Genomic DNA, 24,982 nt, shown 5'->3' with positions numbered 1-24,982 from the left:
CATTCGCAGATAAACATCTGCAGTTGTCTTTGATGATAGGAAACACTAACTTTGATCCCCAGTTTAGTGAAATGTTCCCTCCTCTCATAAAAAAAAAATAATTCCAGTCTTCTTATTAGTACATCTGTATGGTGAAAAATTATGTTCTCTTGGGGCCACCCCTATGGCCCAGTGGTTAAGGTTGGCGCCCTCCACTTTGGTGGCCTGGGTTCGGTTCCCAGGCGCAGACCTACACCACTTGGTGGCCGCCATGCTGGTGGCAACTCACAGATAGAATAGAGAGAGATTGGCACAGATGTTAGCTCAGGGCAAATTTTTTTCCTCAAAAAAAAAAAAAAAAAAAAAAAGAAAATTATCATATTTTAAATTTCATCAATAAAAACTTGTGAGTTTTCTCCTCTCATTATCTGAGTACATATACAATATTCTGGATTTTACCTCTTGGCCCACAAATCATAATATATTTACTATCTAGCCATTTATAGAAAAAGTGTGCTAACCCCTGTCAAAGTTTGTTCTTTGAATGTCGTAGTCTCTCAGTTGTTAGACCTCTGCTTTGTTAGTGATCGTGTCCTTCATTTTACCTCATTCTTGGTCGTACCTTAGACTAATGGTTACCAAACTTCAGTCTCTTCATGATTTCAGTCTCTCGTTTTCCAGGCACTGCCTCCTAACATTCCCGCCCACGCTCTTTAGTACTTAGGTTTCAACAATCTTGTGTATCCCATGGGACCTACAATCCACTGATTCTACCTCCTTTTTGCTATCCTTCGTTTTTCTCGCATCTTCCTCGCTTTCCTTACCCAGTTTAAATTCTGTCGTCATCTATCATAATCACTTCCGTGCTTGCACTCATACCCGTTGCTCTCTCTCATGCATAGTACTCACTTGGCTAAATTACAACTTTGGGAAATTTAACTCTTTCCATTTCTGGAATAAAACAGAAAGCTGTGCTGAGTTAGGGTCACTTTAAACTTTGTGGGCCTTGAGTGCCTACTAGAAATCATCTAATTCCTTAGTCCATTCAGTCTCCCATTCATCTAGACAGGTTCCATAGTTCAGCCCATGGGCCACTTGCACCTGCTATCTATTATTGTAATTAAATTTTATTGGAACATAGCCATATCCATTCCTTTATATAATATCTATGGCTCTTTTCTCCCTACAATAGCAGAGCTGAATAACTGTGACAGAGATTGTATGACCCTCAAGGTCTGAAATATTTACTGCCTGATCTTTTACTGAAAAAGCTTGCCAACCTTTCTCCCAAATGTTTCATACTTCCTCCTTTCCATAAACCTCCAACCTTTCCTTCTACCCTCTCACTTTTAGCTGATTGTCTGCTTGCTTGTTTCACAGAGAAAATCGAAATAATCAAAAGAGAACTTGAATTAAGTTCTTAGTACCATATCTGTTCATCCATGAGGTGGAGACTGTTGATCTTTTGGAGGAAGATGGGCTAGTAGTGCCTTATTTTATTTTGTAAAATAGCTGAGGATTTTCCATTGTTTTATATAGATATGCATAAAGCTTAAATTTTCATTATCTCTTTCATCTTAAGGGAAATATGTTTTATTGACTTCATATTTTTAAAAATTTTTTTAAATTAAGGTATAATTTACATGCAGCAAACTTTACAATTGTTAGTGTATACGCTGTGTGTACTACATATACACTCTGTGCACAAATGTAAAGAATACACATTTGTGTGACCACCAGCAGAGCCAAGTTATGGAACAGTTCTCTCGTTCCCCCATGTCTTTTTGAGGCCAACCCCTCGCCTACCCCGATCCTGTGCGGACACTGACATGTTTTTCTGTCTCTGTAGTTTTACCTTTTCCAGAATTTCATATAAATTGAATCTTACAGTACGTAGCCTTTTGAGTCTGGCTTCTTCTACTTATTATAGTGCATTTGAGAGTCATCCATGTTGTTGATACATCAGTAATTTGTTATTTTTTTATTGCTGAGCAGTGTTTTACTGTATGGATATACCTCAGTTGGTTCGTCCATTCTCCAGTTGAGGCATATTTGGATTGTTTGCAGTTTTTGGTGATTATGAATAAAGCTTCTATAAATGTTTGCTATAAAAATTTGCATGCAGCTTTTTTAAACGTATTTTCACTTCATTTGGGAAACTACCTGGGAGTGGAGTTGCTGAGTCATATAGTAAGTGTTTGCTTAACTTTATAAGAACCCACCCGGGCCGGCCCGGTGGTGCAGTGGTTAGGTTTGCATATTCTGCTTTGGCAGCCTGGGGTTCACCAGTTCGGATCCCGGTTATAGACCTGCATAACACTTGTCCAACCATACGGTGGCAGGCATCCCACATATAAGGTGGAGGAGGATGGGCATGGATGTTGGCTCAGGGCCAGTCTTCTTCAGCAAACAAGAGGAGGATTGGTGGTGGATATTAGCCCAGGGCTAATCTTCCTCAAAAGAAAAAAAGAAAAGAAAAAAACACTACCAAACTGTTTTCCAAAGTGACTGTATCATTTTGAAGTCTCATAGTAACTTATGAGAACTTCATTTGATCTGCGTTCTCGACAGCACTTGACGTGGTCAGATTTCCTTATTTTAGCCATTCTAATAGGTGTGTATGCAAGTATCTCACTGCAGTTGTAATATGCATTTCCCTATGGACCAAAAATGTTGAGCGTCTTTTCATTTGCTTGTTTGTCATCTGTGTGTGTGTATATATATTATTTGGGGAGGGGGTGGTTAAGTGTCTCTTCAATTCTTTTGTCCATTTAAAAAAATTGAATTGTTTCTTATTGTTTTGAGTATTCTTTATATATTTATTTATGTATCAGATATGATTTGCAATTTTTAGACATGTTTTTTCAAATTGATAAAAAAAAAGCATTGTTTTCAGAGCTGGCTCCGTGGCCAAGTGGTTAAGTTCGTGCTCTCTGCTGCAGCGGCCCAGGGTTCAGATCCTGGGCGTGGACATGGCACCACTTGTCAGGCCACGTTGAGGCGGCATCCCACATCCTACAACTAGAAGGTCCTGCAACTAAGATGTACAACTGTGTACAGGGAGGGGTTTGGGTAGATAAAGCAAAAAAAAAAAAAGCATTGTTTTCTTGAAAGACCTCTTGGTATTTTCCAAGATAACGCCATATTTAATTTCATTTTTATATAATATTAACTTTGTATTTCTAACCATAATGCAAAATAAAAAAATCAAATGGTAATGAGTTTATATTAATGTAAGTATTTTCTGAAATATGCAGAAGTCCAAAACCAAAAATTTGGCAAAAATATTAGTCTTCGTTTTTTTGCTTGTTAAGTATGGAGCATAAGTTTTATTATATATTTCAAAGAACAGTATGAATAATTTTTTATATTCAGTACATAATGTAAGTATTCTTACATAACATCTATTATCTAAAAAACTGGTTCAAGGGGCCAGGCTGGTAGTGTAGTGGTCAAGTTTGTGTGCTCTACTTTGGCAGGCCAGGGTTCACAGGTTCGGGTCCCAGGCACAGATCTACACACTGCTCATCAAGCCATGCTGTGGTGGTGTCCCACATACAGAATAGAGGAGGATGGGCATGAATGTTAGCTCAGGGACAATCTTCCTCACCAAAACAAAACAAAACCTGGTTAAACTGTATATTTCACGTAAATAAGTCTTTAGTACCAAACTAAAGCACTAAAAGAATTTAACTTACATCCTATCATATGAAAAATGTTACCTTTAGAAAATAGTTTTAGCATGACTTATTTGTGTTTATATTCTAATTATATAGAATATAATTTATCAGATTCATTCTTTGCTTGCAACATTTAAAATGCTGTTACCACATTATGTGTTAAATTAATGGTGTAATCTCAGTAAGAACAGCCTCATTCACATTGAGTAATCTAAAAGTACATAAGGAAATTCGTAGAGACCTGATGCTATTAGAGAGAACAGGTTATATAAAATTTTAGAAATACTATTGTAAAAGTATTATAGTTGTTGGTACTAAGTATTCACTATTAAAGCACTAAGGCAGTTAGCTTGTCACTGACTTTTTTTTTTTTTTCCTGAGGAAGATCTGCCCTGAGCCAACGTCTGTTGCCAATCTTCCTCTTTTTACTTGAAGGTTCACCCTGAGCTCGTATCTGTGCCAGTCTTCTGTCTTGTACGTGGGTCACCACCACAGCATAGCCACCGATGAGAGGTGTAGGTCCACACCTGGGAACTGAACCCAGGCCTCCAAAGCAGAGCGCACCGAACTTAACCAGTAGGCCATGGGGCCAGCCCCTCACTGCCCATTTTTTGCGAATAGACAAGAAATGGGGAAGAAAAGAAACATTTCTTATTTTAAAAAGCCAGAGTCTTGGGCTTGCAATAAAATAACTCAGCCTCAAGTGGGCTTAACCCATTTGGGAATTTAGGTTATCAGCCTCCACACTACGTGCTCAGAAGAAAGGGTGAGCTCTCTTTAACATCTTCCAGAGCCTCTATCATTTTTCATATACAATGTTTTGCATCCAGTCAAAAATTATAATCATATCAAGTGATAGGACAGAATCACAGAAAGGTAAGAGAAAAAAATTGATAATAAAAACAATTTCTCAGGTAATCCAGCTATTAGAGTTAGCAGAGAAGAGCTTTAAAATTTAAAGTGCTTAAATATGCTTAAGAAAATATTAGAAAAGGTACAGAAAATAGATGAAAAGTGGAGAATTTACCAGAGAATTGCAATCTATAAAAAGAAGCAAATGAAAAATTCTAGAATTGAAAAATATGATAACTGATATAAAGAGCATAACATATAGATTTAATGGAAGAACAGAGGTAGTAAAAGAGAAAGTTGGTGAAATGGAAGACATCAGAAATATCACAAGAGAAAAATATGAAAACAGAAAAAGATATAACCTTTCTCAGCTGGGATGTAGAAAGTGCTAGTCATAATAGAAAAAAATTGATAAATTGGGTTACATTAACCTTCAGATATTCTCTTCATTAAAGACAGCATTAAGAAAGTGAAAACTAAGCCTTGCAAATATGTGCAGAATTCCTACTGATCTATCTAGGAAAAGACAAGCCAATAGAAAAGTGTGCCAGATGCTTGAACAGATACTTAACACACAACAAAAAGGATATCCAAACGATTAGTAAACTGTGGAAGGGTACTCAATTAGTCATCAGGAAAATTACTTAAGATTGCAATCTGATACCACTTGCACACACCCCAGAATGGCTAAAATGAAAAATATAGGTCATACAAAGTACTTGCAAGGATGTGGAACGATTGGAACTCTTGTATACTGCTGGTGGGTGTGTAAATTGGCACATCCACTTTAGTAAACTTTCTCTGCCAAGGCTGCACACACATAAACCCTATGATTTATCATTTTCACTCCTAGTTGTATGCTTATGTGGTGTACATATATTCACCAAAGATGTGTACAAGAATGTTAAAGCAGCATTGTTATTAATAGCCAGAAACTGGGAACAACCCAGATTTCCATCAAGAGTTAAATGAATAAATTATAATACATTCGTATGATAGAATACTAGACACCATGTTGTGGATAAATCTTAAAAGCATAACATTGAATGAAAGAAGCCAGACACAAAAGAATACGTACTATATGACTTCCTTCATGTGAAGTTCATAAACAAAACAAAATGACTTATGTGTTAAAAATCAGGATTGTGGTTCCTGACAGAGAGCGAGTGGAAGTGTGTCTGCAGTGCTCACAATGCTCTGTTGGTTGGTTGGGATAGTGATTACAGGGATTTGTTCACTTTGAGAAAATTCCTCAGACTACATTATGTTTTGTATACTTTTATGTAGGTATATTACATTTCAATAGTTGTTTTAAAAATATGGCGAGGGTACCTTCTGTGTACTTTTTTATGTGCTTTAGAATTTCCGTAATAAACAGTTCATTAGAAGGCAAAACTCATCTCTGATGTTGGAGGTCTGGATGGTGGTTCTCTCTGAGGGATGAGTGACCAGGTGAGGCCTCAAGAGGCACTCAGGAGGTGCTGGTAATGTTCTGTTTCTTGACTGTGGGTGCTGGTTGAATGAGTCAGAGAACTTTGTGAAAATTCAGTGAGCTGTAATTACGATTTGTTTACTTTTCTCTGTCACTGCTATACTCCAGTAAAAAGTTTACTTGATTAAAATAAGAAAGGAAAGAAGAAAGAAGTAATGGAAAGAGATGAAATAAAATTTGCCTCATCTTCATAATATTAAAGCTGAGTGATGGGTAAATGAAGGCTCTTTATATTCTTTGCTACTTTTGTGTCTGAAAATATTTATAATAATAATTAGGATAAACTATAGGGACAGGCAGCTGACAATTGGTTGCCTGGAGAAGTGGGGAGGGAATGACAGAAGGGCGGCGGGAGGATGGGACTATATAGAGTAACAGGGAACTTTGTAGTTTCAGATATATTCATTATCTTGGTTGTGATGATGCTTTCAAAGGTATATTCATTTGTGAAAATTTATCAAATAGTAAAATAGTGTAAAAAAAAAAAACACAACTAGGTTTTAACCATTCCACTACTGTCATTTTCCAGGTTATTTCCTCTCATTTCCAGACACTGACAAACACTTAGTACTTGCTAAACAAATCAATGAAAGCCTGGGTTATGACTTGATATATTCTTGGTCCACAGTTTGGGATCACTTTGAGATAAACCATGAGGTAGATGAATTTGGTGCTGAAGTGGCTTTTCTGGAGATAAAAGAAGGTCGCTAGGGTTGATTCCTGGGCCTAATTTATTGGCACCATGACTTTGGGCAAAAGTTTCCTAGCCTGGTGAATGGGGATAATTTAATTGACAAGAATAGAGTTGATTTAAATGGAAGAGTACCCACCAAGTGCTTGACACGTAGTAGGTGCTCAATAAAATTATAAGCTAAAAGACATAAATAAGATAGGTATTCTATGTTGGAATGCATATTTCACCTGCATTTTTAAGATGACACTTTGAAAAATAGAGTGCTTATAGCCGACTGCTTCTTGCCATGTTCCTAGAACTTGTATTCCCTGTTCATTCTCTTCAGCTATTTAATTGACAGCTGAATTCAGAAAAGATAGCTGCTGAAATTGTCACTAACTCTGAGTCAGGCTACCAGGATTCTTTATGTAAAAGTTCTTTTAAGCTCCTTGCTCATGTTAGAGCGTCTACATCATATTTCTCAATTGCATTATGCATGAAATAAAAGGATAGGTTGCAATTAATGTAAAAAGACAAATCATTTTATTGTGACAGGATAATAGAGACAATTGTGAGGCTGGGAAAAAAGTCAAAGGACCCTGATTAGGAAAAAGAATTTTAGTGACGAAAAGAGTATGTTTTTGAGAGAATGGTCCTTCATCCTTTGATACCCTGTTTAATTAAAAAAAAAAAAAGGAAAGCTGATGTCCATTTATCTAGTCTTTTTTTTTTTTTGGTTTGAGGAAGATTAACCCTGAGCTAACTGCTACCAATCCTCCTCTTTTTGCTGAGAAAGCCTGGCCCTGAGCTAACATCCGTGCCCATCTTCCTCTACTTGATATGTGGGACGCCTACCACAGCATGGCTTGTCAAGTGGTGCCGTGTCCGCACCCGGGATCCGAACCGGCGAACCCGGGGCTGCTGAAGTGGAACATGCGCACTTAACCGCTGTGCCACCAGGCTGGCCCCCCATTTATCTAGTCTTATATGAAGACAACACCATAAATAAGAAAGAAAATAAACTGATGCCAAGTTCCTCCCTTTTATGGGATGCAGTGTAGGGGATTCGATGTAGAGTCGCTTGATTTGGTAACCCCCTTATGTGCTTAGCGTAGTCTTCACTTTGGATCTCTTATTTCAGAGCACTTGTTTTCAAGAGGTAGTTGGAAATTGTGGGTTTATATTAAGTTAAAAATAGACTAACAATGTTTACAAGTCAGGAGAGTGTTTACTTAGCTCACTGTTTAAATTTGTTTTACATTTTGGGGTTCTAACATTTTTGGTAGGGACACACTGATACCCGTATATTCAGTCATTTTACTAATTTTAAAAACATTTTAAATCCACATCTCTAGAAGATACACCTATGAGATATTCTGAATTAACTTTTTAAAATAATTAGAAAATAGTTACATATGTCACATTTAGATGGTATTTCCATTAATTACTATTACTTTAATTTAGGTCCTGTATTTCCTAGGTGCCATGGTTGGGACATGAATTACTTAGTGTTAATATGCTTAGATATTAGTACCAGTTGTGTATGGTCTGCAGATATTGGCTGGTAGAAAAATGAGATGTGGGAATTGCCATAATTATATGGTGTTCAACTTATTTTCAGAATTAGGACAATGTTGTTTGTTTATTTTTCACATATGATTCCTAGACCAACTCTCAAGTCTTTAAAATTCTGAATAGGGTTTGCCTGGCATGGTGCTCTTACAAGAGGTGGTTATCATTCTCAGTGTTGTGTGTCTCATAAAGTGGAAGTCTAAAAGCTGGTCTGTAGAAGCCAAGGAACAGTGCCCCACCTGCCATTCGCTGTTTCATCCTAAGGAAACTAGGCCACTTGAAAAATTACAGTGTAAATGTATAATTGCATAGCTCAGCAAAAGAAAAGAAGCTCAGAAAAAATGAAAGAACTTTCTTAATTTTCTTTTGTGCGGGGAGGTGGTGACCCCAACCTGTTATTTTTCAAAGTGGGCAAAAGTTACCAGTGTTTCCAAAGTTTAAATGCAGGAGCTGAACTTTCTCCCTGACCTCTATTCTAGGGAAAGAAAAGCATTCTATGTTACTAGAAAGATGGGTTTTAAAAAATTTACTACCCAGAAAAATTACTTCTTTCATTAGTTAACTTAAGGCCTTTTGGTTTTTTTGCCAGTTTGATTTAACTGACGTGTCTTCATGTTACTGTACGGCTTCACAGTTTTTATTTAATAACCTAATTTATACTTCATTGGTTATGATTTAGTCTCAGATGATTTCCTATAGAATACAGTTTCCTGCACAGTGTATGGGGTCTTCTTAGACTGATAAATTATCTTTCTAACCTGGAAGGACTTTATGCCAGTGATCTTCTTCTATTTCTTATATTCTCTGAAGTTTTAAGCATATTGCTGGGTGTCCATGTATTTGTTTCAATAATCCTCCTTGTTTCCCCTTTTCCTGAATTTATTGTCTAGGTTAAGGATGTTTTTATTTGGGATATATAGCCCAGTTACTGGGTTATAACTGTAATCAATAGGTAAATATAATGGTAATCATTTATCATCAACCTCTCCATTTGTATTTTTAATAGCTAACATTTATTGAGCTATTAAAATGTGCTAGGCTTTGTTCTTGAATTACTTCACACAGATTATCTCATTTAACATTTGGTTCTGACTTATTAAAGATGGACGGTCCCTTCTGTTGTCAAGTATATGTTACTAGGTCATGTGAACTTTGTCACGGGTATCGTCATAAATATTTTGGCCTAGATTTTTACTTAAAAAATTGCCATTTTCATTCTGATTAATAAGAACAGTAGATAACATTTCTTGAGTGTAAAGCCCTATCATTCACTCTCATAACAAAGAATTGGTTTGGGGGAGGGATTTTAGGAGAAAATGATCTTAGAGGAGAGAAGAAGCGTGGCAGTTCTAGGAATTGAACGGAGGCCACTTTGACTAGAGCTCAGAAAGTAAGGGGGAAGTTGTGAAGAAGTATCAGATATGAGCAAAAGGCAGGGGCCAGATAGTAGAGGACCCAGGGTTTTTTTCCTTATCCTAAAAACAGTGGAAGGCCATCAATAGGCTTTAAACATGATCAGATTTACTTACGTTAAGAAAATCTAGCAGTGTTGTGGAATTGGAAGGAGATGGGAGTGGATCCCAGAGAGACTACTCTTGGGATGCTGTTATATAATAGTCCAGGCTGGGGCATAATAGTATCTTGAACTTGCGTGATAACAATGGGAAACAGAAAGAAGTGGGCAGATTTGACAAGTATTTAGTAGGTAGAATCAGTTGGACTTGTTAATTGGTTGAGTATGGAAAGGGGATAAAGAAGAGAAAAGTTATGCAAGCCTCTGGCTTGCAAGACTAGGTGGATGGGAGTGCCATTCATGTAAATAGGGATTCTGGAGAAGGACTAAGCTCGAGTTTAGTGTGAGATATGATGTGTTTGAGATCCCTAAGTGTCATAGAAGTGGATATGTTGAGTAGGCAGTTTGGATGTATGGGTCTGGAGCTCAAATTTGAGAGTAATTAAAGCTATGGAAAAAGATATTTCCCTTCTTGCCAAAGAAAATAATATAGAATGAGAAAAGCAAAAAACTTAGGAAGAAGCTTTGAAGAACTAAGACATTTCATTGTTGGAGGGAGGAGGATGAGCTGGAAAGAACACTGAGGAGCAGTCACAGAGATTGAAGGAGCATGGATATCATGGAAACCAAGGGAAAAGTGAATTTAAAGAAAAAGAAAAGGATCACTTGAGTTCAGTGCTGTTGAGAGGTCTACCAAGATAACTGAAGAGATTTGGTTGTGTTTGCTAACCTTAAGGTGATTTGCACAAACTATTTTGATGAAGTCAGTGCAGAAGCCAGATTGGAATGGTTTGAAGAAGAGGAGGGTTAGTTGAAACTGCCCAAAATCAGATTAATATGTCAAGCCATAGTGAGCTAATTTGTGCATAAAGCTTATGCCCTTATCACTTTTTTGTATATAATTTCCCCTGATAATTGCCCATATATGGTAAGAATTCTTATCCATAAACAGCTCAGAGTGTGCAGTGTCAAGGTTACCAGAGAGAAATACCACAATGGGGAAAATTTGTGATCTCAGTAGATGACCATTAGAAGAGAATCTCCAGGCCCCTTGGGTATTGGAAAATTACCATTAGTGGAACACCTTAAGATTGTTTTGTTCTCACCATGTTACTGCTTTCTTGAATTGTAAACAGTATTTACAAAGTTCTTGGTATTTTTCAAGTAAGCTTTTTCTGTTAATCATAAAATCGCTCAAATGTCGTACAGATTGGCTTCCTTTTTCCAGTAGAGGGGTTTTGGCCCTCAAGGGGAAAAACAATAAAGGAATTTTCTTCTAAAGAAATTTCATTTAAGTTTTTATTTTTCTTAGGGAAATATATGTCAGTCATTTTATTTTCATTTCCATTCAAGAAACATATCAAAGTACCAAAGTCAGGAAGAGGATACAAAGCACATTATCACCAATACTTTTTAATAAAATGTTTGAGAACAGTAGTCGGCAAAAGTAGACGAGAAAGATATTATAGTTTAAAAAACTGTTTTTGTAAGTACTATTATTGTAAACTTAGAAAATCCATGAGAGTCAGCTGAAAAATTACTGCAGACTAGCAAATTCATTAAAAATAGCAGAAATCCATACACTTTGCATGTACACACTCACAGTAGAAGATATGACAGAAGAAAACACCCTTTTTACAGTATCAACAAGAAATGTAGAAAATCCCATAAGAAGAAATCATTAAAACACCATTGAGGACACAAAATGAAATTTGATCAAGTGGGGAGACATGTCCCTTTTTTTTCTGTGAGAAGAATCAACATCGTAAAAGATATTAATTTTCCATAAATTAACAAACATATCAGGCAGCTCCCCCCCCCCCCCCCCCAATATTAGACAAGCTGATTCTGAAGTAATGTAGAAAGTGGTCAAACAAGACAAACCAGAGGAACAAAGGAAAAGAAGAACAATTGGGGGGATTAGCCCTACCAGATGATACAGTGTATTATAAAGTCTTAATAATGAAAACATTTGGGTCAGACCAATGGAACAGAATAGGTCTAGAAATAGACCCGTGGAACTTAATAGTATATGATTATGATAAAGAAGTGATAAAAAATGTGATAGCAAACACTGAACTTGTCAGTAAATGGTGTTGGGAAAACTGGATAGCCATCTGGAAAAATGAAGTTTTATCTGTATCTCACATTCTACCTCAAGATGAACGCCAAATGTATCAGATTTCGTGTACAAGACAAAACTGTAAATGTGTCATTGAAAATATGGGTAGATTAGAGTGAGAAAGTCCTTTCTAAATAACAGTCAAAATCTAATATCTGTAAAAGAAAAGATTGATAAATTCAACTACATGAAAATTAAAGCCATTAGTAGTACCCCTACTATTAAGGGGGAAAAAAAGGCCAGGAAAAAATCCTGGAACTCACGCAAATGACCAGTCTCTTTAATAAAGCTCTTATAAATCATCAAGAAAAAGACAAGCAAACTTGTAAAAAAGAAAAAAAAAATAGATGAAAGATATGTGCAGACAGTTCTCGGAAAGTGACATATAAAGTGACTCAGCCTTGTACTGAGATGCTGTTTTTTCACCTGTTAGATTTGCAGTCGTCAGGAACCACATGGCAGGGTGTGGCAAAGTTATAGGGAAACATCCTCATGCATGGCTGCCAGGGGTGCACATGAACATCTCCTGTAGGGACCAATTTGGCAGTGTGTTTCAAAATCACAAATATATTTGTTATTTGACCAGAAATCTGGTTTTGAGAATTTATCCTACAAATATACCTGCAAATATATGAATAATGTATTTATAAGGTATCCATTACAATATTATTTATAGTAGGAAATGTTTAGAAATAATAGGGGACTGGTTAAGTAAATTGTAGTGTATATATCTATCTATCAGTGAAAGGTGTCAGCTGTTAGAGAGAATGAGGTAGCTCTTTTTCTACAGATAGTGTCTCCAAGCTACTGAAGGAAAAAAAAAAAGATGCAGAGTACTGAATAAATATGATATCTTCTTATAAGAAAGAAGGAAAAATAAAAAAGATTATGTATTTATTGTGTCAAGAAACTTAGGCTTCTGTCAGGAAACTCTGGAAAGAAGCACACACAAATAAAGGTACCTGTGGAGGGCTAAAGAAGACTGCTTCCTATATAGTTTTTTGTATTGTTTTGATTTTTTTGAACCATATAAGTACATTACCTAATCCATAAACAAAGAAGAATCCTTAACTGGCAAAACTTAAATTTTAGAATGTCTTATTTCTAGAATGGCTAGTTAAAAATGAAGAAGAGGGAAAAAAAGTGCGAGAGAAGAAGATATGAAGAAAGATGGTAGGGTGAAAAAAGGAAAGAAATACATTCTAAAGAACAAAAGACAGAAAGGATTAGAAATAAGGATAATCCAAAAGTAAATGTCCGTGGAAGGTGCATTTGCATTTATATTCCTTTCTGGCTGACATAGCAGTCATAATTGTTCTCTTTAGTTTGGGGGCTGTGAAGGGTTGTTTTTAGCAACAAAGGAACATTTGTACAAATATCTTTTAAGGCGTTAATGTTTCTAATACTTTTTTTGTTAAAGGGACTTTCTTGTTGCTTCTAGTTGAATAAGCTGTTACTTCTTGATTATCAGAGTGTAGCAGATAACTTAATCATTAATTTTCTCCAGTTAATTTATTTTGAGTTTAATTGCTAGCTCCTTGAGGGAAGAAGTCCTCTCATTCACATTTTTCATGATGTCAGTTGTGTTATCATGCAAAACTTTTAAAATTACTTTATTGAGATATAATTCACAATATCAAAAACCTACCCCTTTAAAGTGTACAGTTTAATAGTTTATAGTGTATTCACAGAGTTGTACAACTGTCACCATAATCTAATTTTTAGAATGTTTTCATCACCCTAAAATCCTATGATCCCCCCCCCCCCCCCCCCCCCCCCCCCTCCCCCAGCACCTAACACTTGTTGTCTGTCTTTTTTGTTTTAACTCAACTCTCCTATTGGGTGTGAAGTGGTATCTCATTGTGATCTTGATTTGCATTTCCCTAATGAGTAATGATGTTGAGCATCTTTTCATGTATTTACTGGCTATTTGTGTATTTTCTTTGGAGAAATGTCCATTCAGATCCGTTGCCTATTTTTAAGTTAGATTATTTGTCTTTTTGCTGTTGAGTTGTAAGAGTTCTTATACATATCCCTTATCAGATACATGATTTGCAAATGTTTTATCCCATTCCATGGTTTGTCTTTTCACTTTTTTGAAAACCATAACATAAAGTTTATCTTTTAATCATTTTTAAGCATACTGTTTAGTGGCATGAAGTACATTTACAACATTGTGTGACCAAATGAAAACTTGTACCCATTAAGCAATAGCTCTCCTTTCCTCCCTCCTTCCCTTAGTCCCTGGTAACCTCTAGTCTACCTTCTGTCTCTATGAATTTTGCCTACTCTAGGTTACATCTTATAAGTGAGATCATTTAGTGTTTGTTCTTTTTGTGCCTGGCTTATTTCACTTAGCATAATTTCTTCAAGGTTCAACACTGTTGTAGCATGTATCAGAATTTCATTCTTTTAGGACTGAATAATATTCCATTGTATATATGTGTCACATTTGTTTATCCATTCATCTGTTGATGGGCACTTGGGTTGCTTCCGTCTTTTGGTTATTGTGAATAATGCTGCTCTGAGCATTGGTGTAAAAGTGTCTGTTTGAATGAGTCCCTGTTTTCAGTTCTGTTGGATGTACCTAGGCGTAGAATTGTTGGGTCATATGGTAATTCTACATTTAACATTTTGAGGAACTGCCAAACTATTTCCCACAGCAGTGACACCATTTTATCTTCATTTTCTTGATAGTGTTCTTTGAAGAACAAAAGTTTCCAATTTTGATGAAGTACATTTTATTTATTTCTTGTTTCGTTGCTTATGCTTTTGGAGTCATATGTGAGAAATCATTGTCTAATCCAAGGTCAAGATTTATTGCAATCTTTTCTTCTAAGAATTTTCTAGTTTTAGTTCCCACATTTTGGCCTTTGATCCATTTTGAGATAATTTTTGTGTATGGTGTGAGGTAGGGCTTCAGCTTCATGCTTTTGCATGTGGGTATCAAATTGGCCCAGCATCATTGTTGAAAAGACTGGTTTTTTCCCCCACTGAAGTGTCTTGGCACCTATGTTGAAAATCAGTTGACCATAAATGTCAGAGTTTATTTCTGGACTCTGAATTCTATTCCTTGATATATATGTCTATCCTTATGCCATTACCACACTATCTTACTTACTATTGTAGCTTTGTAGAAAGTTTTGAAATTGGGGAGTGTGAGTCTTCCTACTTAGGTTTTCTTTTTCAAGATTGTTTTTCCCTCTGGATCCCTTGCATTTCCATATGAATTTTAGGATCAGGTTGTTAGTTTCTCCTTTGAATCTGTAGATCAACTTGGGGAATATTACCATCTTAACAATATTAAGTCTTCCAATCTATGAATATCAGGCAGAATTAACTGAGTTCTAATCACTGCACTAATTTTCTCTTTTGTTCTTTCTCACTTTTGAGAAATGACTTTAACTTACGACCTTACTGAGCTCTATCATCTACATTCTCTGTTTCAAAATATGCGCCTATTCTTACTTCTTCCGAAAGCATTACCTGTATTCTCCTTCCCTTTTCATCGTAGTTCCTCTGGAATCTTGTTCTTTTGATTATTCACCAAATATTCAATTTTAGTTCAATATTCATATTCAGTTTCCCTGTACTGGCTGCTTCCTCTCTGCCTTCAAATAAATCTGTCTCCTCATCCTTTGTAATACTTACTCTTAAATGGATTGCCTCTTAACTATTACTTGTCATCTCCTTTTTCTCATTTCTTTCACTTCCATGCTTAATAAGTGGTCTTCTCTCCCAGCTTTCATTGCTTCATTGGTTATTCACTCACTAACCCCCTGGTCAAGTGCCTTAACTTTTCTGAACTTCAGTATTTCTTTTTTGTTAAATAAGTGAATTGGTCTAGATTGGTTGCATTCAGCTCTCATTCTAGCCTCTCAACCCTTGGAGTCCCTACTCAGAGCCCCTGTATACACAAGTGGAGCTGTTCTCTTCTGAATTCTGGGTGGCGAGCTTAGAGCCCTTTGCCATACCAGCATCAGCCTTTGGAACCCCCAAGAGCACAGTTTGAAAGCCACTGCAAAGTCCCTCTGGCCCTAAAATTTGGTAACTCCATAGCAATTACAGAAGTTGCATCCTTGAAAGTTTCAAATAATTTCCTTGTTGACAAATTAAATTCTCTTCCTAGGCACTGTTTTGCTTGGACATTTTATAGTGTTTAAACCTTTTGTTGCTCTGTTGTTCCCCACTAAATTTTCTTTCCTTGACTTTAAACACATACACAGTCTAAGTGCTACTTAGCTTAGATTCTAATACTTCCAAGAAGCTTTTCAAAATCATACCAGCTCATAGTAACATTTTTTCTACTAATCCACTGTAATAGTCATTTGTGCCATTCGTTTGGCACTTAAAAATTGCACAAAGTATTTTAGCTACATAAAGATATTTAGTTCTAGATTCTGACTTAAAGAAATGTAATCTATTAGAAGAATAGAGATGTACAAAATAATTATTGAGAGGAAAGTGATGAGTACCATAGGAGAGGTACAGATGAAGTTCTATGGAAATTTTAAAAAAAGATACCTGTTCTCTGGAAGAATAGGTCCAAATATCCCAGAGGAGATGGGTTGGGTCTTGAAGGGAGTGTAGTTCCTGAGCACACAAAGGTAGGAGCAGTGTGAATCAAGGCAGAGGTAGAAAGGTGTGAGATGGTAGGTATTTTTTATTTGGCTGGAGGAAAAGGTTAAGAGGAGAAAATAGTGAGATATAAAGTTTTAAAGGTAAACCAGAGCTGGACATAGTTTTATTAGCTGTCTCTATAAAATGTATGTATCTTGTTTTCCCAATTATGTTATAAGCTCTTTGAAGACAAATAGTATGTCATATTTCTGACCTCCTACAGTAGAGTTAAGGGTAGAGGAGAAGTATTCAGTAAAACCTTGTTGACTGTATGAAAGGTAGAAACAGTAGTTTTCCAAACAAGCGTTATTCAGGATGACTTCTCATCACACCCTTATCTTTATTTAGACTGTAGTTGTATCAGTAAAAACTATTTTAGATCTCCATAGTAATGGTACCTTATAGCTAAGAAGTCCTTAGGAAATTAAAAAAAAAAGGAGGGAGGTGGTTATTAACAGTACTCAGTTTAATTCGTTCCCAAAAGGGCATGAGGGATGTTGGTTTGAGTTGAGCAAAAGAGAATCGATATAAACAAACCTTACTTTTGAAACATAGTCTCTAATTTAATCTCTTTTTATGCTTTAATAAATTAGATTTTTAAAGAATATTTTCATAGGATTCAGATTTCATTTAACCACAACTATTTTTGAAAAGAAATGAAGAATTGAAAAGGTGTACCCAAGAATTGTGTTGGATTATGTATGGGTAACATTTTGTTTTTTCAGAAATTTTTCTAAAATATTATTTTATATGATTTGAAAAAAGGTTAGAAACATCAGCTACTCTACTGAAACAATGTTGATATTGCTATGAGTTCCTGGTGCTGCAGGTCTCTATGGAAAGAGAACGTTATGTACACACATGATAGAAAGGCCAGCAAATTGAGTATGCCTGCTTTCAGCTTTCTCCAATCTCTTTGATTTTTATAATGTAAAATATTCTTGACAAATTAAATTGGAAGATGTATTTAGTATAGGAGAGACTTTTGTCATTTAAGAAGAGCAAAGTATGGCAATTTTCAAAAGCTGTTTTTTTAGATTCTTGTGGTAGAATGATTCATGATTTCACAATATTTGTTTTGTTTTAAACTTTCTATATCACATACTAGGTGAAAAACCATTTCGCTGTGATGAATGTGGTATGAGATTCATACAGAAATATCATATGGAAAGGCATAAGAGAACTCATAGTGGAGAAAAACCTTACCAGTGTGAATACTGTTTACAGGTAAGAGGTGTTTTGAAATTCTTTTTGTTTTTTTAACCACTTTATTGGAGTATGATTAACATTGAAATTCTTCTAAATTGTTATAAGATAATTCTAATAAATTAAAAATCTTACTGCTAGAACTATTTGAAGAACTTAACTGTTGATCAGATTTATAATAGACTATTGGCTCAGCAAATTAGAATTGCTTATATTATTGTACTTATATCTATCTTTATATTAATTACATTTTTCTTTTTCTTTTCTTTTCTTTTCTTTTCTTTTCTTGGTTGGACAAAAACACAAACTAAAATGAAAAATTCACTACCAAACTCTGAATTCGACAGTATTTTTCCAGAACAGATCGTGTATTGAAACATAAACGTATGTGCCATGAAAATCATGACAAAAAACTAAACAGATGTGCCATCAAAGGTGGCCTTCTGACATCTGAAGAAGATTCTGGCTTTTCTACATCACCAAAAGATAACTCACTGCCAAAAAAGAAAAGGCAGAAAACTGAGAAAAAATCATCTGGGATGGACAAAGAGAGTGCTTTGGACAAATCTGACCTGAAGAAAGACAAAAATGATTACTTGCCTCTTTATTCTTCAAGTACTAAAGTAAAAGATGAGTATATGGTAGCAGAGTATGCTGTTGAAATGCCACATTCTTCGGTTGGAGGATCGCATTTAGAAGATGCATCAGGAGAAATACATCCACCTAAGTTGGTTCTCAAAAAAATTAATAGTAAGAGAAGTCTGAAACAGCCACTGGAGCAAAATCAAACAATTTCACCTTTATCCACCTATGAAGAGAGCAAAGTTTCAAAATACGCTTTTGAACTTGTGGATAAACAAGCTTTACTGGACTCAGAAGGCAATGCTGACATTGATCAGGTTGATAATTTGCAAGAGGGGCCCAGTAAACCTGTGCATAGCAGTACTAATTATGATGATGCCATGCAGTTTTTGAAGAAGAAGCGATATCTTCAGGCAGCAAGTAACAACAGTAGGGAGTATGCACTGAATGTGGGTACCATAGCTTCTCAGCCTTCTGTAACACAAGCAGCTGTGGCAAGTGTCATTGATGAAAGTACCACAGCATCCATATTAGATTCACAGGCACTGAATGTGGAGATAAAGAGTAATCATGACAAAAATGTTATTCCAGATGAGGTTCTGCAGACTTTGTTGGATCATTATTCCCATAAAGCTAATGGACAGCATGAGATATCATTCAGTGTTGCGGACACTGAGGTGACTTCTAGCATATCAATAAATTCTTCGGAAGTTCCTGAGGTCACCCAGTCGGAGAATGTTGGATCAAGCTCCCAAGCATCCTCATCAGATAAAGCCAACATGTTGCAGGAATACTCAAAGTTTCTACAGCAGGCTTTGGACAGAACTAGCCAAAATGATGCCTATTTGAATAGCCCGAGCCTTAACTTTGTGACTGATAACCAGACCCTTCCGAATCAGCCAGCATTCTCTTCCATAGACAAGCAAGTCTATGCAGCCATGCCCATCAATAGCTTTCGATCAGGAATGAATTCTCCACTAAGAACAACTCCAGATAAGTCCCACTTTGGACTAATAGTTGGTGATTCACAGCACTCATTTCCCTTTTCAGGTGATGAGACAAACCATGCCTCTGCCACATCAACGCAAGACTTTTTGGATCAAGTGACTTCTCAGAAGAAAGCTGAGGCTCAGCCTGTCCACCAAGCTTACCAAATGAGCTCCTTTGAACAGCCCTTCCGTGCTCCATATCATGGTTCGAGAGCTGGAATAGCTACTCAATTTAGCACTGCCAATGGACAGGTGAACCTTCGGGGACCAGGGACAAGTGCTGAATTTCCAGAATTTCCCTTGGTGAATGTAAATGATAATAGAGCTGGGATGACATCTTCACCTGATGCCACAACTGGCCAGACTTTTGGCTAAAAAAAATATGTAAATAATACTGGCACTTTAGAACAGATTAATCAAGAGTGGGGTTACTCTGCATAAAATGGAGTGCTGTACAGATTTAAGAGCAATGTGTTATAACAAGTTAAGCTGATATGAATAGCAAGATAATCCAATAACTGCATTTTGTTTGGTTAGTCAGCATTCTTTGAACTGCCTTACATGTTGTCACCTTTATAGAAGCAATGCATTACTTGTTTTAGATCAGAAACTTGCTATTCCACCTACACCAAGTTTAAAAGAAAAAAAAAAAGACTTTTCGCACAATTGTTTCCTAACTGATAACATTGTACATTCTTAGGAGATTAGTAATTGTGTGAAATTTACTCATACTGTTTCTGAGTTTTTCAGCATAGTCATTGCACTTCAGCAGGGAATCTGAGTATACTTTACAGACAGAGTGAACTTAAAAGTTTAATTGTTAAGAGATTATGGCTTAAATAAGTTAGTGCGTCCTATAGGGGGATAAAAAGAAACCAAGAAACCACCTTTTAAAAAGAATGATATGCCATATACCCTTGATTTTCATTTTGCATTATATTGACATGGTTTTTTTTCTTTTTGAGAAAAAAGTAATAAAAATCTGATAGTCTAAGACTCCACTATTTAAAAGCTAATTACTTTTAAAATATGCATACTTTCAAAACTTTTACCAAAATACGTAACTGTTGAAGCATTCACTTCTCTATGGAAGTATGCATATTGGCGTCAGTTTCTTTGTACAGTTGTACCTAGATATTTTTTATGATTTTTCATGTGCAGGTATCAAGGTTTTGAAGTTTTAGTAAAAAGATATTCTGTAGATTACATTCCCAAGAACATAATGCTTACACAAAATGTATATTCCACGTTTTAAAAGCTTAATTGTATTTTACTTTACATATACACTTCAGTTAACATAGAGCACTTAGAATCTATTTCGTATTTTTGATTTCTCAAAGTAAGAAGAAATTAGATTTTTAGGTTTGATATGGTTGTGTCATAATCATCTCATAATTGACAATTTTAATTTTTGGCAATAAAAGGAAATTGGATATCTTTGGAACTGTAAAACCTGGTTTAATCCTTCTCTTTCTAGAATCTTGATAGATTGGATAATTAAACAGTATCCAGAGAAACTAAAGAAATGGGCATTTTAATTGCTTATTTTATCTTGAGTTACTTTTTAATGAACACTGCTCATTACAATTTTACAAACCAAAAGTGTTTACTAATTCTAGTAACTACAATTTCTTTTTCAGCTAGATGAGTGATCGGAAACTTTTTGTTGCGTTTCAAAATCTAAATAAACTACAGACTTTATCCTTATACCACGAATGTTTTTTTTTTTTTATACTTTGTCTTAAAATAATACAGCATGGTACAATAAATAGTGCTTTTATATATATACTTATATATATATACTTTTCTAAAGAATGATGGTCTGAGTTACATGTTGGACAGTTTCAATTTTTTTGAAAATAACATTAGTTATATTGATTTTAGTATCCTCTTTAATTTGTTCCAACTTTTTAGTTTTTTTATTTTAAATTTCCGCCATCTTTGTCACAATGCACATACTGATACAGCACCAGTGATACTCTAAAATTAGTACCCTTGGAAGATGAAACTTTATTGTTGTTAATTTCCATTTTAACTTTTATATTGGCCTTGTAGATCTGTAGTCTTTGTTTCAGTATAGAATGTTATACATTTAAATTATTTTTTTCTTTTATTTAATGTTATCCCAAGACTGTTCCCATAAAGAAAGGGAACAAATAAATATCCACCCTTAACATCTTTTACATTTATTTTGAATATATTGGTGTTTTTATGGTAAGGAATATAAATTATGTTTAATGTGGTTTCCTCTACACTTTGGTTACTAAGCTTTGCTTGAAATATTAATTTTCCCATTTGACAGCTTTCTTTGCTGCCAAGTTTTTCAAAAATTTTAGACTTCTTTGAAGTAAATATTTAAGTTCTGCCATTATTGACTCTTAAGAGTGGCATGTATTGCATTGCACATCCCAGTTGCAAGAAAGCTTCATTCAGGTGAGATGTTACGAGTGGAACTGTGCTCACCCTAGATAGGCATTTGTATTTTTCTCATACTACTATTTGATGATAGTAGGCATGTATTTCCTGAGTTGTTTTTTCTTGAGCCTGATCAAAAATTTTGCTCTATTGAGAACTTGATGCAGTTGTTGGTACAGTATAAAGATTTGTGTGTGTTAGTTTGAACATCACCAGCACAGTTTTTAGAATGTGGCTCTATTTCTGAGCAGTTAGGGTAAGCGAAGGAAGACCTTTGAAAATGGTAGTGATGCAAGCAGGATTTCAGGTGTTGCATTCGTGTCTTCAACACATTTCATTAAATCTACATAATGGCAGACTTTTCTACCACATTATAAGCATTTTTGAGATAAGTGATACTTTGACCTAACTTATTGACTTATCATTTAAGTATAGTCATTGCTCTCTTACTGTGAAATTCTAAATGCCTACCAGAGTTACCTTGTATTATCATCATATGATAAACATCTCATCAGTTTGGGTTTCCCCTGTTTGGTTCAGAAAGTTGGTGAATTTCTACCTGGGCATTAATAGAGAAAGCAAGTAGCCTTTTTGCTGCTTTAGATCAGCATATTGAAGATAGGAGATATCCTTTTGCAATTTGTGTTTCTCATTTCTCTCAGTGAGCAAACTGTTCGATTAAAACATGCTCTTACACCCTTAGGCTTGTGGGCAGTGTGATTGAGGCTTGCCACTTAGGACCTACCCTTACGTTTGAGGATGGGAAACAGATCACATTAGTTGAGGTAATCTCTCTCGAGCATCTTCTAAAAGTGTTTTGTTTGTTTTTTTTAAACTTCTTGTTGCACACATGTTTCATTTGGTTCAGAATATTTGGGTGGCTCTTAAAGTTTTTGGATCTACTTGCAAATTTTTGACTTGATACCATAGAAATCCATCCTTCTAGCTTTGGCCGAGAACCGTCCGTGGTTGGGTGATTTTCTCTTGGAGAGGTAGAAGAGGCCTTGAGCTCAGGGTAGGCTTTCGTTTCCACAGGTGAGAGAAACTTGCAAAGTGCCAGCTAGGTTAGATCTTTTGCCACTTCTTTCATTTTATTAATTTGAGTTTTTAAAGGGCTGTTTAAAAAAAAAAAAAAGCCGGGAAACTTTAAAAGTAGGCATTACTGTAGTACTAAATTTCTGAGACTTAGAGCGTTTTAAAGTAGAACTTGTTTTTTCACAGTATATTTACTTGAAGAAGCACTATTATAATCAATGAGAAACTTTTTGACTCTGCAATTTAATTTAAACTTTTTCCGTTTCAAATTACTTTATTTCAGGGAAATAATTTTCCAGTTGTTTTTGCTATATTCTGCAAATAAAAACAGTATGTTTCCTTTTTTCACTTAAACTTTGATAGGAAACAAACTAAAGCAGACAAACATTTCTTGTTGTGTTTGTTGCTTTCTTTAATCCAATGGATAAAAAAGTAAAACCCTGTAAACATTATTTTATTTTTTTATGCAATACCATGCTGTAAATATGGTTCATCAAATAAGGATGTACCTATGATTGAATCTTTAATTCTGCACAGTTAGAGTTTATATATAAACGTGTCTTGACAATCAAGGACTTTTATGTGAGTCTTCCTTTATGATGTTTATTAATGTTATGCATTCCATTTGTTTTGAAGTGAGTACCAATGTGCTAATTTGTATTGTCTGAAAGTATGTAATGTTTTTACAGCTTGTTTTTAAGAATCTGTAAATATGTACAAACAAATCACAGTACTGCTTTATGTTAGAAGGCATATGATGTTGTACTGTATGTAAGCAATAATACATAGCAGTGCTAACTTTACAAGTAGCATCAGGAAAGTTCTAAAAACATTTCAGAGTTATTATCCTTATTTCATTTAATAATGATTATCTTTAATCAGTTTTTATAAGCAAATTCCATTGTTCCTCCTATTGGAACATAACACTGTTTACACAGCATAATTGAAGTTGCAGGGGAGACAGGCTAAATCTGACTTCATCTGTACTCACTTTCACTAAGCATTGAATGGCCTTACCACTCTTCTGCAAGATGGAGGAAGACCGCAAAACTTAGTGCCCATCACACTGAAGGAAGGGGTGTGGGTTTTTCCTGCTTCTGTACTGCTACCTAACTTTGTGGTTTGCTTTGGATTTTAATATGTGTTTCTGTTTTAGATTCAAGCCCATAAGTTTTGAAGTGACTTCAGCTCCATTGTGAAATAGATAGTTCTCTTCATATTTCATAGCTACATTTCAATAATTCTAAACTTTCTACTTTGATTTTTAGATACTTATTTTTCAAGCTTGATTTCTCAGCTGATCAGATGAATTTATTCAACTTCAATACAAAGAAAGACAAACCTATTGTAGTTTGAATTGAGTAGATATTATACTGTACAGAACAGCTAACTATTTGAAAACACACATTACTGCTTTAGAAATAAAACCGCCAATTTATAAATGTATATGACCTACATTTTATAGGAGAAATGTTTTTAAATGCTAGTCATTTATATAATGTGCTTTGAAGGATTTGCTAGTCCACTTCTGTCACTTTTTAGTACACTGGTATCTTTTATATGTAATGTATGCTTTTTATTATTGTAGCAAAGCATTTCAGTAGAAAGAATTTTGCAACAATATGGGGGAAATTTTTCATTGTTGGATTTGAATTATACTGGATTTTATCTGTGTAGTCTTACTCGTCTTTATTTTAATGCTGTCTGGAAGGGAACTTGGTATCCAAATAAAGCAGGTAACCTCATTTTACTTCAAGGGCATACTGTGTAGTGCTGAATTTAATCTGGAAATCTGATGATTTTGAAAAGAAAAACAAGTTTATAAAAATTGTACAGAAGAAATTAAATGTGTGATGGAAATCCTGATGGTGGAGCACGTTGACTTTTCTGACATATAGTGTTATTTTCCTGGGATCCCCTATGCCTTCTTTGTATTTCAACTAATAAAGGAAAAACTCTGTCACTGAACTGGTAGGATAATAGGATATTCTGATTATACAGTATTACTTTTCCTATCTCACTTTATGACCCTTTCTCAATCACTGTAAATTTTTATTTTCTATTTCCTATTGATAATTAAACATGTACATAATATAGACACTGTTGTATAGAACTGAATAAATTGAGTTGCTATGTTTGAATGGGTAACTAAGAAATAATTATGGATACTGAGAATTCATAAAATGCCAGAACGAATTTACAGAAGAAAGGGGGACATCATATGTCCTGGGAAGGTCACAGCAAATGTTTCT

At 35.2% G+C, this 24,982-nt stretch overlaps 1 protein-coding gene across 5 annotated transcripts in view; it reads left to right on the top strand.

Annotated features, from left to right (window-relative positions):
- Window positions 1-24,594, top strand: part of ZNF148 (zinc finger protein 148) — a 120,372-nt gene extending 95,778 nt beyond the window's left edge. For all 5 annotated transcript variants that reach the window (XM_046658782.1, XM_046658777.1, XM_046658780.1 and 2 more), the window contains 2 exons: window positions 17,612-17,730; window positions 18,057-24,594. In XM_046658782.1, coding sequence (XP_046514738.1) covers window positions 17,612-17,730; window positions 18,057-19,655 — 1,718 coding nt within the window. In that variant the 3' untranslated portion in view covers window positions 19,656-24,594. The remainder of the gene's footprint in view (window positions 1-17,611; window positions 17,731-18,056) is intronic.
- Window positions 24,595-24,982: the final 388 nt, after the last annotated feature.

This window comes from Equus quagga, chromosome 4 (assembly GCF_021613505.1).
Source record: "Equus quagga isolate Etosha38 chromosome 4, UCLA_HA_Equagga_1.0, whole genome shotgun sequence".
NCBI lineage: Eukaryota > Metazoa > Chordata > Mammalia > Perissodactyla > Equidae > Equus > Equus quagga.
This window is presented reverse-complemented; position numbering and strand designations above follow the sequence as displayed.